This window comes from Strix uralensis, chromosome 7 (assembly GCF_047716275.1).
Source record: "Strix uralensis isolate ZFMK-TIS-50842 chromosome 7, bStrUra1, whole genome shotgun sequence".
In the NCBI taxonomy this organism is placed as follows: Eukaryota; Metazoa; Chordata; class Aves; order Strigiformes; family Strigidae; genus Strix; species Strix uralensis.
Window position 1 is genome coordinate 35,476,576 of NC_133978.1, and position 15,961 is coordinate 35,492,536.

The 15,961-nt window shown below is 35.6% G+C and overlaps 1 protein-coding gene across 1 annotated transcript in view; it reads right to left on the reverse strand.

The window, feature by feature from the left end:
- Positions 1-11,062: 11,062 nt before the first annotated feature.
- The window catches only part of RAB11FIP2 (RAB11 family interacting protein 2), a 34,339-nt gene continuing 29,440 nt past the window's right edge, over positions 11,063-15,961 (reverse strand). The window contains exon 5 of the mRNA XM_074875387.1: positions 11,063-15,753. Coding sequence (XP_074731488.1) covers positions 15,526-15,753 — 228 coding nt within the window. The 3' untranslated portion in view covers positions 11,063-15,525. The remainder of the gene's footprint in view (positions 15,754-15,961) is intronic.

Genomic DNA, 15,961 nt, shown 5'->3' on the forward strand with positions numbered 1-15,961 from the left:
CCTTTAGGTAAAAAAGTTTAATTTCATAAAATTTTCCTTTTTAGAAAAATCAAGTATTGGGTTATCTTGGATGAGCTTGATGAGCATAATCAGAACATTTGTTTGGTTTACCTTTCCTTGGATCTCTTCACTCTATGAAAAAAAACCCAAAACTACCATGTATTCTCAACCTCTGTACTCATTGAATAGATCCATTTATTTACCCAGACTGCACCTCTGTCTGTATTGTTTTATGGCAAGCTTGAATTTGCCTTTGGAGCTGCTCATTTTTGGAGGTCTCTTAGTACGATGCCTTGAGAAAGCAGTAGTTTTCTGAAGTGGTGACCATGCATAGAAAAGGGTGTTTTCTTCTAAGACTGAATTGAAAGCTGCAGAGAAAAGAAGAGATATATCATCTTTCAACTGCTTGCTTGGTCATTCTAGGCTTTATTGCAAGGCTCTCATAGCATGTCTCCATTCTTACCGGAAGACTGGGCTAGAGAATTCTCTCAGTGTGCCAAGCTCATGATTTTGCTTCTGCTCCTGTTGCAATAATTTCCATTTTTACCTCCTTAACCTCATCAGCTATCCTAATTTAACTATGCCGTACAGACTTTGTTATTGAGGATTTGGTACACCAAATTCGGGGTTTGGTTCATAAAAGTTCAGTAATATTATTTTGATGTAAATTTTATATGACTATATTTCCCACTTTAAGGAATGCATTGCTCAACTTACATTATATCCAGAGCTTTACGGGATACCAGAGTATCCAACTTGGTTCCTGAATTTCCTTATTCACTTATGTTCAAATAGAGGTTATCTCAGTTCTGTCAGCCCAACTCCCTTTACTCCTCTGACTTTTGGATAAATACCCATTTAATGGTAACCTCACAACATTTTAAAATATTTGCAGAGTTCTAGATTATTATAATTTTTATCTCTCTAATATCAGTAGATAAGTCAATAGACTGAATATTCCATGTTTTATTCTACATCTAAATCTGTTTATAGGCCCTAAGTGATTTTTAATTTCTCCTTCCTCATTGTCAGTGGGAACTTTATTTGACAGTATATTTAGATACAGTTTTATCCTTTTTACGAGCTGCACTTTCTAACATGACCCTTGGAGAATACATAATCATACAGCATTATAATAATTTTTATAAAGCTTGTGGTTTTTCTTATTGCTTCAGTAATAATTTTGCTAATGTAGTTTGCATATTTTTTATCAGCATAAAAACATAAGTTTTAATATTACCTGTTATTATAGTCCATACAAGTTTTTATGAAAGGTTGTTCTTGGATTCCTAGGAGTAGTATTCACTTTTAACGTCAGCATAGAGACAATACTTACCTTTACACATCTCTGGAGAGTTCTGCAATGCCAGTCTGAATTCATTACTATCAGACCATTCAGCTGACTAGAAGATCACCTAATCCCATGCCTATTACTCACAAATGTAGTCCTGTTAACATAAATAGGACAACACAGAATAATAATGGATTGCAAGGGGTTTTTTTGTTTTTACATCTTAGATGATGTTATCCAGTTCAATTCTGCATTTTGAGATACAAAACATGAGAGTTGGTTACATTACTGTGAAGAAACTGTTTAATTACCACAGATTTCCTGGAAAGGTGATGTTGCCTGAAGATATGGGGAGCGGGACTAGATGATCCAATCTGATGTCCCTTCCAACCTGAGTTATTCTATGATAAAAATGTCCCTATAGCACTTGGTGAAAACAGATGTCCCATCCCAGTGAGTCGATATTTTAAAAATTGATTGGAATTTCTTTCCTTATAGTGCTTTCGTTGTGAAGAAATAATTCAGCCTTCTTGGTTAGACTTGCTAATGGCCTTGTTGCACAGACTGTTTCTTCTACAGTGGACATGGAAAAGACAGATGTTTAAATTCAACTTTTTCTCATCTCTAAGGCTGTATCACTATTTTCTCAGTGGCAGCTTTTCCTAATGCCTCACCAGATGGTTTCCTGACTCCACACGGATACACAGGTAGTAGAGGTAAGTGCTTTTGACATGGCAGATCCTCGAGGGGAAGGAAAGCTATTGATGGGAGGAAGAGCTTAAAACAGGATTTCACCTGCAAGCTGTGGAAGGGAGAAGAGATGTCTTGGGGGCTAAACAACATCAAAACTTGAGAGCAGACCCCAGAGGGTGACAGAAAGAGTTAGGGTTTAGAATTTACTTCCTTTGTCAATGACTCAATGAAATTTGAGTAATATTTACAAATACATACGCTTTCCTCGCATAAGAAAAGGCTGTTTGGCTCAGTAGAACTGTTACAGAGTTAATTGGACAAATTCCCACGTACTTGGCTAATTACACAGAAATGCACAAGACTCTCCTTCCAGGTGCCTTAGCCCTGCCTAGTAGGAAGCGTCACTCTGTCAAAAACAAATGAACAATTACTGTAGTAAATTTGTCAGTTATGAAAGTCAATTTCTGGCTGTTTGAAAGAAAAATGCTTTGAAAAAGCAAGACATGTTTTTTTCCTCATATTTAAAGAAGATATTTACAATAACTTAACATTTGTTCAAATGGTGAAAATCCCTTTTAATTATATAAATTTTCTGAAAAGCTTCATAGCTACAATAGTTTTATGAGTCATTTATTGTAAAAGATTGAGGTTTTTAAGAGGATCCAGCTGTAACTTGCCCTGAGCACTGTACAAATTCTTTAGTAAGTACTGATGACTTTTTTGTGTCTGCGTGATTGAAAAAAATATCCAGTAATTTTGTTTATCAATGCAAAAACTTGTTTAAACATATTCAGAACTGTGTTTCTGTTTTTATTGAACATAATCCGTCTGTTTCTCTTATTAAGAATGCTTTCATAGAAATGATCAAAATTATGAAACCTTATACCTCAGATTCACACAGAAGTTGAGAAAATGTCATGGTGGTAAGTTCTGATGTTTTCTGAAGTAGGAAGACTACAGAATATCTGTACAGTGTTTTGCCTTGGAGATTAAGTATAAAGCATAGCACACGATGTTGTTCTTTCACCCAGAAAGAGAAGTAAAATAGAGGGGTTTTGGCAAATTAATTATCCTAACTTCCACACAAATCATCCAAGTAAACCAAGTCTGACCTCTCCATTCCAACCTTTCTGGGAGCCACCATTTGGCACCACTGCATGTTTGCACTTTCCAATTATCTGAAGGAAAAGATAAAGTAAGGATAAGGAAAAGTTAAGATCTTGGAAAAAAAACCACTTAGCTGTGAGGGTGTTTGGTTTGAATGTTAAGAATATATTCAGTAAAATCTGCTCTGCCTTAGTGGGTTACTTACTGTCCCTCGATCAATTTATTTCTAGATTCAGAGGTGTTGCCTGAATGTTCTACCTGTGCAAACCAATAAAATGCAACAAGGTGCTAAATGCCTCTGAAGTCTTGTGCTGGGCCTGCTGCCTTCACCCAAGTGATGTGCTTACTACGTGTTCCTGGAATAACAGTTTTCCTTTTGAGTTGCTGATCTAAAAATGACAAGTACTGTCAGAATTGCATCATTCTCTGTCAAGATTAAGGGAGAAACAAAAGAAAACCCCTCTTGAAATTCCTCTGACATTTTTACCTACGCCAACTCACAGATCCCAAAGGAGACTTGAGGCTGTAACTCAACACATGATTTTGCATAATTGGACGCATCTTAAATTGCAGTCTTCTAGTGTTGCTAACCCTGAAGTCTGACCTTGGCTTTAATTTTTAAAAGTTTACTTTGCTGAAGCTTCTCCTTCTCAACTTCAGTGATATTCAAAACAATGACAGAGCGGCTAATAACTACAAAGTGGGCAAATAACAGAGCGCTCATCAAACTTTTTTGTACTCGGATACCATTTTAAACACAAGCGATATCAGGAACAGAGCATGATTTAAATGTGCTTTGACATGGGAGATGATACCGGGAAAGATAAATGTTTTAAATCAAACTCTATTTAAGATAAGCGCGGCATACAAAGTAGCTACTTGACTCTTGAATTTAAAAGTGCAGTTATTCAGATACATACTTAAATATACAGAACTGTATCTGGAAATATGTTCAATGAGCAATTATATTAGTAAAGAAAATACAACGTGCTCAGGCAGTATGCCATTTTATTTATTATTATTCTTCAACTAATTTTTACAACTTGCCAAAGTGCACGCTCTATACCGATTTGAAGCCAAATTGAAAGTACAGGTGCACCAACATGTGAGAAAGTATTTCAATAGCTGAAGAAAAAAAGCTCATATTCAGAACTGAAGCTGTGTAAATCAATGCCTTCAACTGCTTAGCTGTGTGCCAGAGGAAGAAAAAGCCTCAGAAAGAAACAGACAGACTGATGCTACTGCCATCTCACAAAAATCCTGGGCTACAAAAACACTATATTTTGTGTAACTTTACCATCAGACAAGCCAAAATATTTTGTTCCTAGAGACCAGGGTTTGTACTCAGCCCTAAATTTTCTTCTGTGTCATCAAAGCTAATTGCTACTTTGAAAACAGATGTGGGAGGGGTCCACTGCCCTGGACCTACGGTAGTCATTAAAAAAGTGGGAATAGCTGTTAATACTGGAATTTAGTAGCATTTTAAGATCATTTTGACCTGGTATAATGCCAAAATTTGGCATGACTGTCAAAGTTTGAAAAAAATAATTGCACTTATTAAGAATTCAACAACTTTCTACTTAGTAAGGGTCTAGAGACAAAAAAAGGAAAAAAGTTTTAAACAGGAGTGAGCCTCCTGAGTTTTGCTGCTCATGAGAAGTGGTCTGAGAACAAGAGATTCATGTTTTTTAGCAGATATGCTGCCAGCTTTTCTCACAGGCAGCAACAGACAATGTAAACTCCAAGGCTATATCTAAAATAAACACATTTTATACCTGTGGGAAGCAGCGAGGTTCAGTTTTCCAATGGTCTAAATAATTAATATCCAGCAGTTGAGAGGTACAAGCTGATATAATATACAGTGGTGCCATTGGGTACTGTAGCAAAAGGATAACAATAATCCAAATGTCACGCTGAGATCTGCTATTGTGCAAACTGCAAGGGCTACAACCAACTCGCTCAAAGGTTTTCAGACACTGACTCAACTGTCCAACTACCAGTCCTAGGTTAGCAATGAGAAAAAGATGAAATCCTGGAAATTTTATAACGTGATGATCTTATCCCTCAGTATCTTTTAAAGTGCTCTAATGAGAAAGCATTGACTTCTAAAACACTTCAGAAAAAGCATCACTTTGTATTTGGGATTGCTGTGAGTGGTTATTTCAACTGGCCAGTATTAACTAGTTAGTAACTAGAATGACAGTTAGTAAGCTAGAATGACAGTTACTTCGTATGGGGATTTATTGAGGGAAGGATGTTTCCCAGAACATTGCAAAAAGCCAGAAGACCACCATTTCACAGAAAGGTTTTAATTGTAAAAAGAACTCTACTAGCCTGATTTGTCCCCGTTATAACTGCATCACTCTTTGTTTATGTGTCAATCTTTGAACAAAGCATTGACTCCATTAGCCTTTAGTCAGACTAAAATCCATAATTTTTCTTTCAATGACAAATCACAGGAAGAATCAAATAAAGCAGTAAAAGATTTAATATTTTGTATATCTGCTAATTGTCCTTTGGGTAATAAATAAATAAAAAAAATCAGGGGCTTGTAATTCAAGCAATTTACTTTGGGGGAAAATTTATGTACTTCTTTCCAGGCACGACGGAAATCTGAGAAATCTGTTACTATTTGTGTTCACAGCATCTAACACACTCCTGAAGTGCGATGCTTACTGTAGCTAGTCAGTTACTGCCTCCTGTAAGGAAGCAGTTATTGCTTCTCATGCCTACCACAGGAAAACTCAACAAGCTCATTCTTCACCTTTTATATTCTGAGAGAGATGCTGTTCCCTTCTACAGCTACCTTATATATTAGCATTTGATCAGTCTTCAATACAACTATCTAAAAATCATCATACTTCCTCTCCTTCTAAAATTAATATTTCCCTTTTTTAACTAAATGCACAACTCCCAATTGCTAAAGACCATCATTGCTGAATGGTTTTCTCCTACTATTTCTGAACACCTTAAAATCTTGGTACTTTGAGCGATACTGCGATTGTGAAAGAGGCTTAGCTTTTTCACAGAAGAATTCTCTTTTCTCCAATGCCAGCTTTTTTTAACACACACACACTCAAACGCAAAGCATAGCTATCCATGCAGTTACAGCAGTTGTCTTCTGCAAGTCTACATGTTTCTTAGACAGACACAGGGAAAATATGGTCTTCTCCTTATTCAGATGAAATGGCTGAAACTAATGAATGGAAGCTGAATGTTCTCATCTTTTTAAGTTAGATGAGGAAGACACTGAATGTATTTAACAGAACACATCTCCAAACTGGGCAACTTTTCAAACAAGTTAATGATGTTCCACATGACATTATCAGCAAATGTTACCTTTTATTTTGAATGCTCTTTGGCTAACACACTTTTGTGTACTAAGCCCAAACAGATGAAGAACACCCTGACCAACCCATCCTGATTGATATCATTTGGAAATTCATCTGCTAATTTGCTTCCTTTCCCCTAAGACTAAAGTGACTGTCTAGTCTTAGGGGGACACACACCCCCACATGTATTCACAAAATCTGTTCTACCTTGACGTTTATTTCACTGTTTTGCTCTATTTAGACTGTGGCTTTGAGTCATCCTTCCAAAGTTCAAGATAGTATTCCAATGAGCCCTTCAGAAACTTGCTTTGATCCCAGTTTTGGCAGTCAGCTCTCGTCACATATTTCATTTGTTACTTTAGACGTAAGTCCCCATCTGAAACAGTCCAAGAGCAAAGAAGAGGAACAGCCTCCAAATATGGTGAGAGCTAAGCTGGTTTCTGGAGTAGTTTAGCACACTGGCATGCGTAAGAATGAAGAGAACTGGAACAAGTTTTAAATAATGCTCTAAATAGACTGTGGTGAAATGTTCAGAACTTAAAATTACACAGAATATCCTGAAACAGATAGAAGAATAGCTAAGACCACATTAGTAAATATAAGACCCCCAATTAGTAAATATAACTCCAGCAACAAAATGCTGCTTCAACTCTCTGAAATCATGTCTGATGAAACAAAGGTTAAGCATAAGTCTTTAACTTAGTATTTGGTTTATAAAGAGCTAGTAAAGTTTATACCGTCAAACATGAAGGATGAATTTTTTTTCCAAAGCAATTATACTGGACCAATAAAAATAATTACCAGAAAAAATACTCTTCAGATCACACAATTCTTTTGCTTTTAAGTAGGATTATTTTATTTCTCCCCTCTACTGTTGGATGTTGCTTTCATTTAGTCTCTCAACTTAAAATTCACACTATTTCACAGTCTTCCTTCCGTGTGTGGATTATGAGAAGGCCAATTACAAGAGGGTCTCAAAACGGCAGTAATGTTAATCAAGTGACTATTACATGTATTATAGCCAACAATAATCTGGCCCTCAACAATAAAGAAATATTTATACAAGTTTTTAAATGTGAAAATATAAGAAAATAGGAAGTTTTCTATATCTGATCCTGGAAACATATAAACCTGGTATTCACACTCAATATACTGCAGACACACACCAAAAAAACAAGACATCTGACAAAGCATCAACATTTTTTTCCTTGGTCCATAAGAGCAGTACCTAGCACCTGTTGTAAACTGATTCCTATTCTCTTGTCCTCCAGTTTATAAAGAAATAAAGCAAATTTGATGCTAGCCTGTTGGATAAAGGGAGTGCCTGGGGCTACATACCCAAGTCTAGCTGCACTGTAGTTCAACACAAAGGTTTGTACAATTTTTATGAAAACCTTAATTCTCCCACAGTTCATTTTTAACTTCTACAATACACAAAAGAATATATCAGATACTTTGGCTCTGTATGCTTTGGAAAAGAATAATTTGGAAACTCACAATATTACCTTACAATTTAAAATATGGAACTGTGGTAGATTTTGAATCATAACTATAAAATATTGGAGTACATATCTGTAAAGGAATTAAAACTATAAATAGCATGAACACTAAATTGTTTCTTGTTATACACATTTATTGATATTGTTTAAAATAGCACATAAAAAGTCCTTAAAAATAGTGCACTGAAAAATTCTTATCTGAATGCAATTGCTATGCACAAGACTTTTCTTTTAAAGAAACCTGACATTTTGCATCTCAGTGTTCCTTAAAAAGTACTAAGTAACCTACAATTAGCAAAATATAAGCATATTTAAGCTATGAATTATAAGCTAATGAAATAAGCAGCTTTAATGGGGAAAACATTTTATTAGGAAATAGTAGTTGGAGAGTCAGCAGCTGCTTTTAAAGGATGCCATTAAGCTGCCATTATTTTGAAGAGCTCTGGCCTCAAAGAGGCATATTTCCTTTACGCATTGTAGAAGGCCTTGGCAAATTACATAATATTCATTAAATTTAAATGGAGATCCTTGATGTCTCCTGTAAAGATGTCCCAGGGAGTCAATTTTCAAGGAATTCATAATGTAAGCAGCAAGTTATCGGAGAAGGAGACATTCATCACTTAAGAAGGCCCCGAATGAATCATTTAGAGAAGGAGGTGATATGACACATTTTGGTGGTTTATTTGTTAAGACTCCACGAGACCCTAAGCCAGACACCTACTTCAACTAACAACAGAGGCAATCTGGCCAGCCATGTGCTGCATACGCCAAATTTCCTCAGACATTTCCTAACTTCCCTATGAAAGTGGTTTATTTAATCCCTAAAGTTAATGCTAGTGTCGGAGGGACTAAAAAAGCAGAGGTGACAGCTGGCTTCTGCCTGACACCTGCCTCGCACCCAACACCTTGGGAACTACATCCCACTTTTTGGGGGAGGGGGTTCACCCTGACACCGATCTTACTAGTGGAAGGATGCTGCGTTAACTCTTCCTGTTACAAAAAGAACCTGGCACATGCTGGGCAAACAGATCCTTTAAAATCTGAGTCCTAGTCCTACTAACATTTTGTTGTCAGCTTCTACTCATTCCCTCTATGTCACACAGCAGATACTGTTAAGGCTGAAACAAAAGGCCATCCCATGAAGTTTTTCCCCTTTTTAATATATGGTTTCATTTAAAAGTTGTATCTCCATAAAACCTTTTTAAACTCCTTACTTTTAAAGTATAAACATGTCAGTTAGACACGGAGGGTACTTTTCTATCCTAAATCATCATCCGTTTATCAAAGACTGATCTACATTGCTAAATGCTGTAAAAACACGTAAATACATTGCAATAATCTCCATGTAATAGCTACTGGCTTCCAGCACTGAACATACTCATATTTATAAAAACATTACATGGCCAATGCCACACGGTTTTCAGAATGGGCTGTACTTAGTGTAGTAGCCTTCTATCATTACTTAGTAAGTAGTACAGACATGAGAAAATAGCTTCCTTTAGCAGATAGTCTTATTCCTATCTCTCATAAAATGGCCCTATTACAAAATAATCCAAGAAAAAAAATCCAACATTTAATTTCTTAATGCAGAATAAGAGATAGGATTTGGTTTTCGTCATCATTATTTATAACTTTACTAATGCGCCCAGTGTTACACAAAAGGGCAACGTACCTCAAGTGAGCTGCAGAGTTTGCACAACACTCCCATAAAAAAAAAAATTAAACAAAATATGAAAATGAAATCTTGATTTTTACTCTGTATGATCCCATAAAGAATTAACTTTAATAAATCTAACTGGAGAGAGAATTGTCCTTAATGATCCTTCTAGTTTACTTCTAGATATTTCAATAGCTCTTTAACTGCTAAACTATATTCAAAATATCCTTGAAATCCTTTATTAGGGGGTTGAAATGTTAAATAATGAAAATTCAAACACCAACTCCATGCTGGGGAAACTGGAAGCTATTTAATCAAGCTGGGCTCTTACATTGTCAATAGAATTACGGTTGGTATCAACTAACAAACATTATGCCTCTGAGGTAGGGAAATTGTGCTGGCTCCATTTTCAAATGGGCATAGGAACTGAGATTAGTTACCAGATGTGAATTACAGATGGAAACTGGTATTTAATATGCAGCGTTCAGAAAGCTGCCTTTCTTCTCTGTCCTCATTCCTCATTTACTCACCCATCGGGGCAGTTGCAAAGTCAGTGAGACATGGGGGGAAACAGCTGATGGAAACCTGCATAACAAACCATGTGTAAGCACACGCACATCTCCAAAATTGACTATGATTTCCTGTAACCACCACATTTCAGGGATACCTCAAGGAGACAAACACTTTCCAAACTTCCTAAGTCCATAGTTGTACGACGAAGGACCTAGTCATGAAGCAAGTTAACTGCAAGGAAAGGAAACACATCCCAGTGAAATTCAAGACTCCAAGTAACTGGGTGAACTACTCACAATGTTGTTCTCCTGAGCCAGGACCACTCTTCATATCCCCTTAGCATCCAGAAAACCTACTACTGTCAGGGGACAGACTTTGCTGTCTTACTGCTCCAAGGAAAAGAAGACAAGGCAAAAGCATTTTTTTTTTCCTGAGAAAAGCGTGTTGAAAAACTTGTGGGAGCATTAAAAAAAAATACCTATGGGGCAGGGAGGTGGGGAAAATGCTCCCGTTTTCTGTCATTCTGTCTGGGTTTTATTCTGTTAAGCATGAAGAGAAAGATGCATCATGTTTTCCATATCAAAATTTGCAGTGTTTGTCCTCATGCTAAATGCAGTTCTGGCCTGCAGTGCCAAATATCTCCCAGTAATATTTACACAACCACAGAATTAGAGGAATGGTACATTTAAAGGGACTGCAGCTGACATATAAAAAAAGACATAGACATTAGCACATTTAAAAACATGCCATTTTTTTCACTAATTATATATTTTGGACACTACTGAAGAGATTTCCCTTAATGTCTACCCTGCAAACAGCTGGGATATTCATTTGGGGTTGTCCTTAAGGAAACACAGCTCTCTGTGGTCTGAGAGTCTTAACAGCATGGTTCTCACAAACACATACTTAAGCAGAGCTTAGGAGTTAGATGCTTTGCATAACACAGATTAATATCACAATTCAAGAAATATTGTGGTAGTGCATTGTGGTGCTTTATTAGTGTTAGACATGCAATATTTATTTAATGAACAGAAATTAAAATATTAAGATAACATTTTAATCAAATTAAAGGAGTTGAAGTTGCAATAATGAAACAAAAATAAAGTTTTTCATGCATTCTAAGTTTATAGTTCTCACATGTGCATATAGTTGTGATTCCGTACCATTATTAAATGTAGACAAACTACCATTGATTGCACGAGACGAAATCAACCCTTAAGTTATAAGTAATGTTCGTATCTTTTACAGACTTCCTATATAACCTGGATCTTCAGCTTTTTATAGTACATTGTAATACAAGACATCTGGAAGCTTCTAAGATGAATAGGAATGGCTCTACTATTTGTAACATACAGTGGCTTCTTCAATGTACAAATTATGAAAGATAAAGCAAATGCCCACCATGCTTTAGAAGACCATGACATTTTCAACAGAAACAAATCTCAAAACCCTTCATAAACAGAGTAAAGTGCTACCTATTGCATATTAAATACTTCCAGTGACTGTATCTGCATTTAGAAGTTACAAATCCCTGAAAATAGGGTTTCATACCGAAAGCGCTGACAGACCTTTAAATCCAGCATCAGCAACACAGCAGCGCTATAATCCTTCACCATGTACTTCAAAGAGAGGAAGTTAGTCAACATGCTTTAAATATCAACATTTTAAAAGCCCACAGCTAACGCCTCTATCATATCTACAACAGTAATGGATACATAAAGAGCAAAAAAGCATGAACTTACTTTACATACTTCATGTAGGACAATAATTTTTCTTTAAAGCTGGAAGTGTAAATATACCTCCAGTGCAGCAGTAAACATATTAAAACAGCAGTTCTGTTTGTTTTAAGATGCACCTAAGAAAGGGCATCCTGTACAGAAAGAAATGCAGACTAGTACCCAACGAGCATGAGTTTCATGAGGTCCCCAAATCATGAAACCTTTCTAAATGCAAGGCAACATTTTCACAGCTGGAAAATTACAAATAGTTCTTGATACAGAGCCAACAGCAATAAATGTAGTTAGGTATAATCTAGGGAGAATGCTACATTCATTAGTAGGTGGAAAACCAAGCTAAACGTAAAATACAGCAGCAAGAGGTAACATATATAAATATTAAACATCCTTCTTGAATGGCAGAAAGTTTAAATTTGTTACTTACAACATTAAAGCATGGCCTTGATATTTGTTCTTTAAAGTAAGTAAAGTACATGGCTATGAGCAGAGCTGTTTCAGAGGATAATTTCAAAGTATAGTGTGTGCATGGATGAAATTTTACGCTAATTTTTGAGAGGAAAAAAATCAAAATAATGTGGACACGTCAAAAATTTTCATCCCTACTTTTTAAAGGGCAAGAAAGACTGACCATAAGTAGCAAGTTATTATGTTTTTAAAATGATTTGCAAGAAAGTTTGCAGTTTTATCCTATGGGAGAAACAGAACTTTCTTTGTTTTCCATATATAAATTACTCCGTATGAAATGTTTTCATTTGAAAGCTGTGTGGTTCAAAAAATACACATGGGGTGAAGATGCTTTTCAAAAATAATCTCAAAATATAGAAAAATGTTTCTTTCCAAGCAAAAAATGATGTGCATGTAATCTTCCCAGAATTGCTCCAAAAGCAGCCTACATCTTTAGCTATAAGAACTCTACAAAAATATTTTCATAGTTATAAGTGTCCCATTCTGCCTCTTGTAGTAACTTTACCTTTTCCTAAACTGCATTTGTCACTCTCACCTCTTTCTTAACAAACTCTTAGAAACAAAAGGTGCTTTTATTCACTTACAGATCAGATAAAGACTAGATAGCACATTCAAAGCTTCACTAAATTTCTTCACTAATGCACAAAAATTGATCTTTTCGCTACCTTTAATCTGCTTATCGTTCTTGGTATGCAAATATGTCAAATGATCTGCTTTTAGTCAATTATGCAGTTTGATACTCTACATTTACATTCTAAAAGAAGTGATTTCAGAGGTGCTAAATATAGTAGAGTTTCATTTTAATAATTATAAGTTGGCTTGCAAGTAAAAAGCCATTGGAGCATATTCTCTGGTTAGTTTACTTGTTAAACCCCATTGGTGTGTATGATTTCATCCTTGTAGATACTACAGATGGTCTCATACCAGTTAGTTTGAAAATGACTGTGGAATTCAAAACAATTGCACAACACTTCCCCATTAACAATATGAGAAAACCACTTGCTTCGGCCAAACATTTGAAAATGTTTAAGAACTTTTATGGAAATACTGAGTAACTGAAATACATCTTGGTGTAATTAGGAAATTAAAATCTAATTGAGTGCAAAACCTAACTTCCAACAGTAAACGTACCATAACTTAGTACATAACCTTTGGCACTTTGAATATATTACAACAAATTTACAGTCATTTAGATCTTAAGTGGGTCAAAAGAACATTCATGTGGTTTATGAGGTACCAAACTTGATAAATCCTTAGGTTGTCAAAAGAGAGACTACCTGATGAAGTGGGCCCGCTTCTGTGCTACAAACGTCTAAATGCAGAGCACTACAATTAGGTAGGCCTTGAATCACTCAGGCTCCATCCAGGCACAATGATCTATGGTAATGGATCCCAACGGTGGGCTGGGAACACTCAAACTGCATACATTTTAGGGACATAGCGCTAGGGGGATGGGAGGTAGCTGCTAAAAAAAAGAAGAAAATAAAAAGAAAGAAGAAGAAAGAAAGAAGAAAAAGCCCAAAATAAGTAAATGAAATCTGAGAACAATTGTACAAAGTATTTTTTCCTAACAAGAATAATTCTGTGCTGTCATACAATAGTAACATTGTCAAAAGCATTCAGATAGTAGAACTTTTTCAACTCTTCCAGATCATCGTTATTCAAGATACTACTAATTTTTGCAGTTTTAAAAATGAAAACATATTTGGATCTTTACAACAACAACAAAAATATTGGAATTTAATTTCAAGCTTTTTTGCCTCCTCAGCAACAGCCATTACATGGTGCTGTAAGAAAAAAAACCAGATCATGTACCGAAAAAGAAGAGGAGGAGGAAAAGATAGTCAGTTTCCTTAAATCCAAATCTGAACTATTCTCTGTACTTTTTTTTAATATCATCTTACTGTTTCACAGCAATAGACAATCCAACTGAGACTCTTATGGAGGAAATTAAAATTAAAATCTATTTATGTTAATATTGTGAGGATTCTTCTCCTACAGTATTTTCCCATTTACGTTCATCACTATATTTTGCCAATTTATTGAATAACAGATACCTTTTTCATATGTCATTTTACAATTATTAAAGGATCAGGAAGACATTTACTACATTCTTCTTTCATTTGCCTCAATGAAAACTGACTTGTAGAAGTACTTACAAGGAATACATATTTTTTTGTTAACGAAGAGCCTTTCTAAGTACTCTATATGTGTTTCAGCAACATAGCCTATTTCTAAAGGCATATACTTTGTTGTCATAAGATTTAAAAAACCTGACAGATATATATCATGTAAAACTCAACCTTAAATTGAGTCAGTTCTATATTTTTTGAATTATCATGTCTATTTAATTCAGTCTGTTCATTTCTCCTACATTTTCACTGTAGCAGACTTTGACTGAACAAAGTATTCATATCTTTATTCCATACTTTTCTCCAGTCCTACCTCCGACTCTATTAACACTGTTCAAAGAACTTTAACACATAAAAAGGCATGCAATAACTTCATACAAAAAGATCCTCAAAACAACCTTGTGTCATGAGCTTGCTACCAAAGTTCAATCATTATACACAAAATTTAGCGTTTAAGTGTAAAGTAACTGATTCCAGCATGTGCCATTACTGAAATGGCATGGTATTTTTTACATTGTTATACCAAAAGCACATTGTATAGAATACAGCATTTACTCCGCAAAGATTGTGCACCAACTGTTTTCCTCTAATATGTGTAGAACAAACTACATTCCATTGCAACAAAACACACTCAGGTTTAGTAAAGCGTACTACACTGGCTTGAAAACAGTGGTCTTGATGGCATGCTGTACTATCAGAATCGATATATTTGCATAACACCAATAATCATTCAAGAAAACATTCATAACAACAAAGGCTTCCCAGTTGAAACTGCCACATGGTGAATACTAAGCTATTATATAAACTGCATGGACATATTTAATGTGTATTATTAACCCTACTGTAAGTATTCTGTACCTAAAGGTGTTTTCAAAAAGAAAAAAAAAAGTTATTTAGGTAATCTAACAGAATATTACTTTTGGCAGTCCCTGCTAGTGTTTGGAGTAAAAAACAAACAAAAAAACCCCACGCCATAGTCCCGTCCTCCCCTGATTCCTGGAATTTCTTAGAAGAAAAGGAATGAAGAGAAGTCAAAATGTTAAAGTGTGATTTCCTTCCACTAATGTATTCAGCAGAAAGTACCATCAAGTATCGCTATCTTAGCTTTTGGAAAATTTGCCAGCTTTTCGAGAAGGTTCATATGGCACTCTGAGAATACTAGGTGTTTCTTCCATTACTCGTACAAGAAGATTATCAATGTAATCCTCAAGTTCACGAATATGGGTGTCCTTCTTCTTAAGTTGCTCTTTATGTTTCACCAGCTCCTGCAAAACCTCTTCGTAAGTAAGGTTACGGTATCCTGCAGTGGCATCAAATGGATTTCCATCCTACAGATAAGTTTAAGAAAAACACCAGAATTTATTAAATAGTTCAGTGTTCTGAACAAATTGATGTGTTATTGCTTTTCATATGTTTCTCATGTGCAACTCCTGACAGAAGCAACTTCTCCTAGACAACATACCTCCATTTGCTCTAGAGCTTTTTCCCTCCAGCACCCCCACTGGTGCAGGCAACGGGAGATAGGCTGCCCAGTTT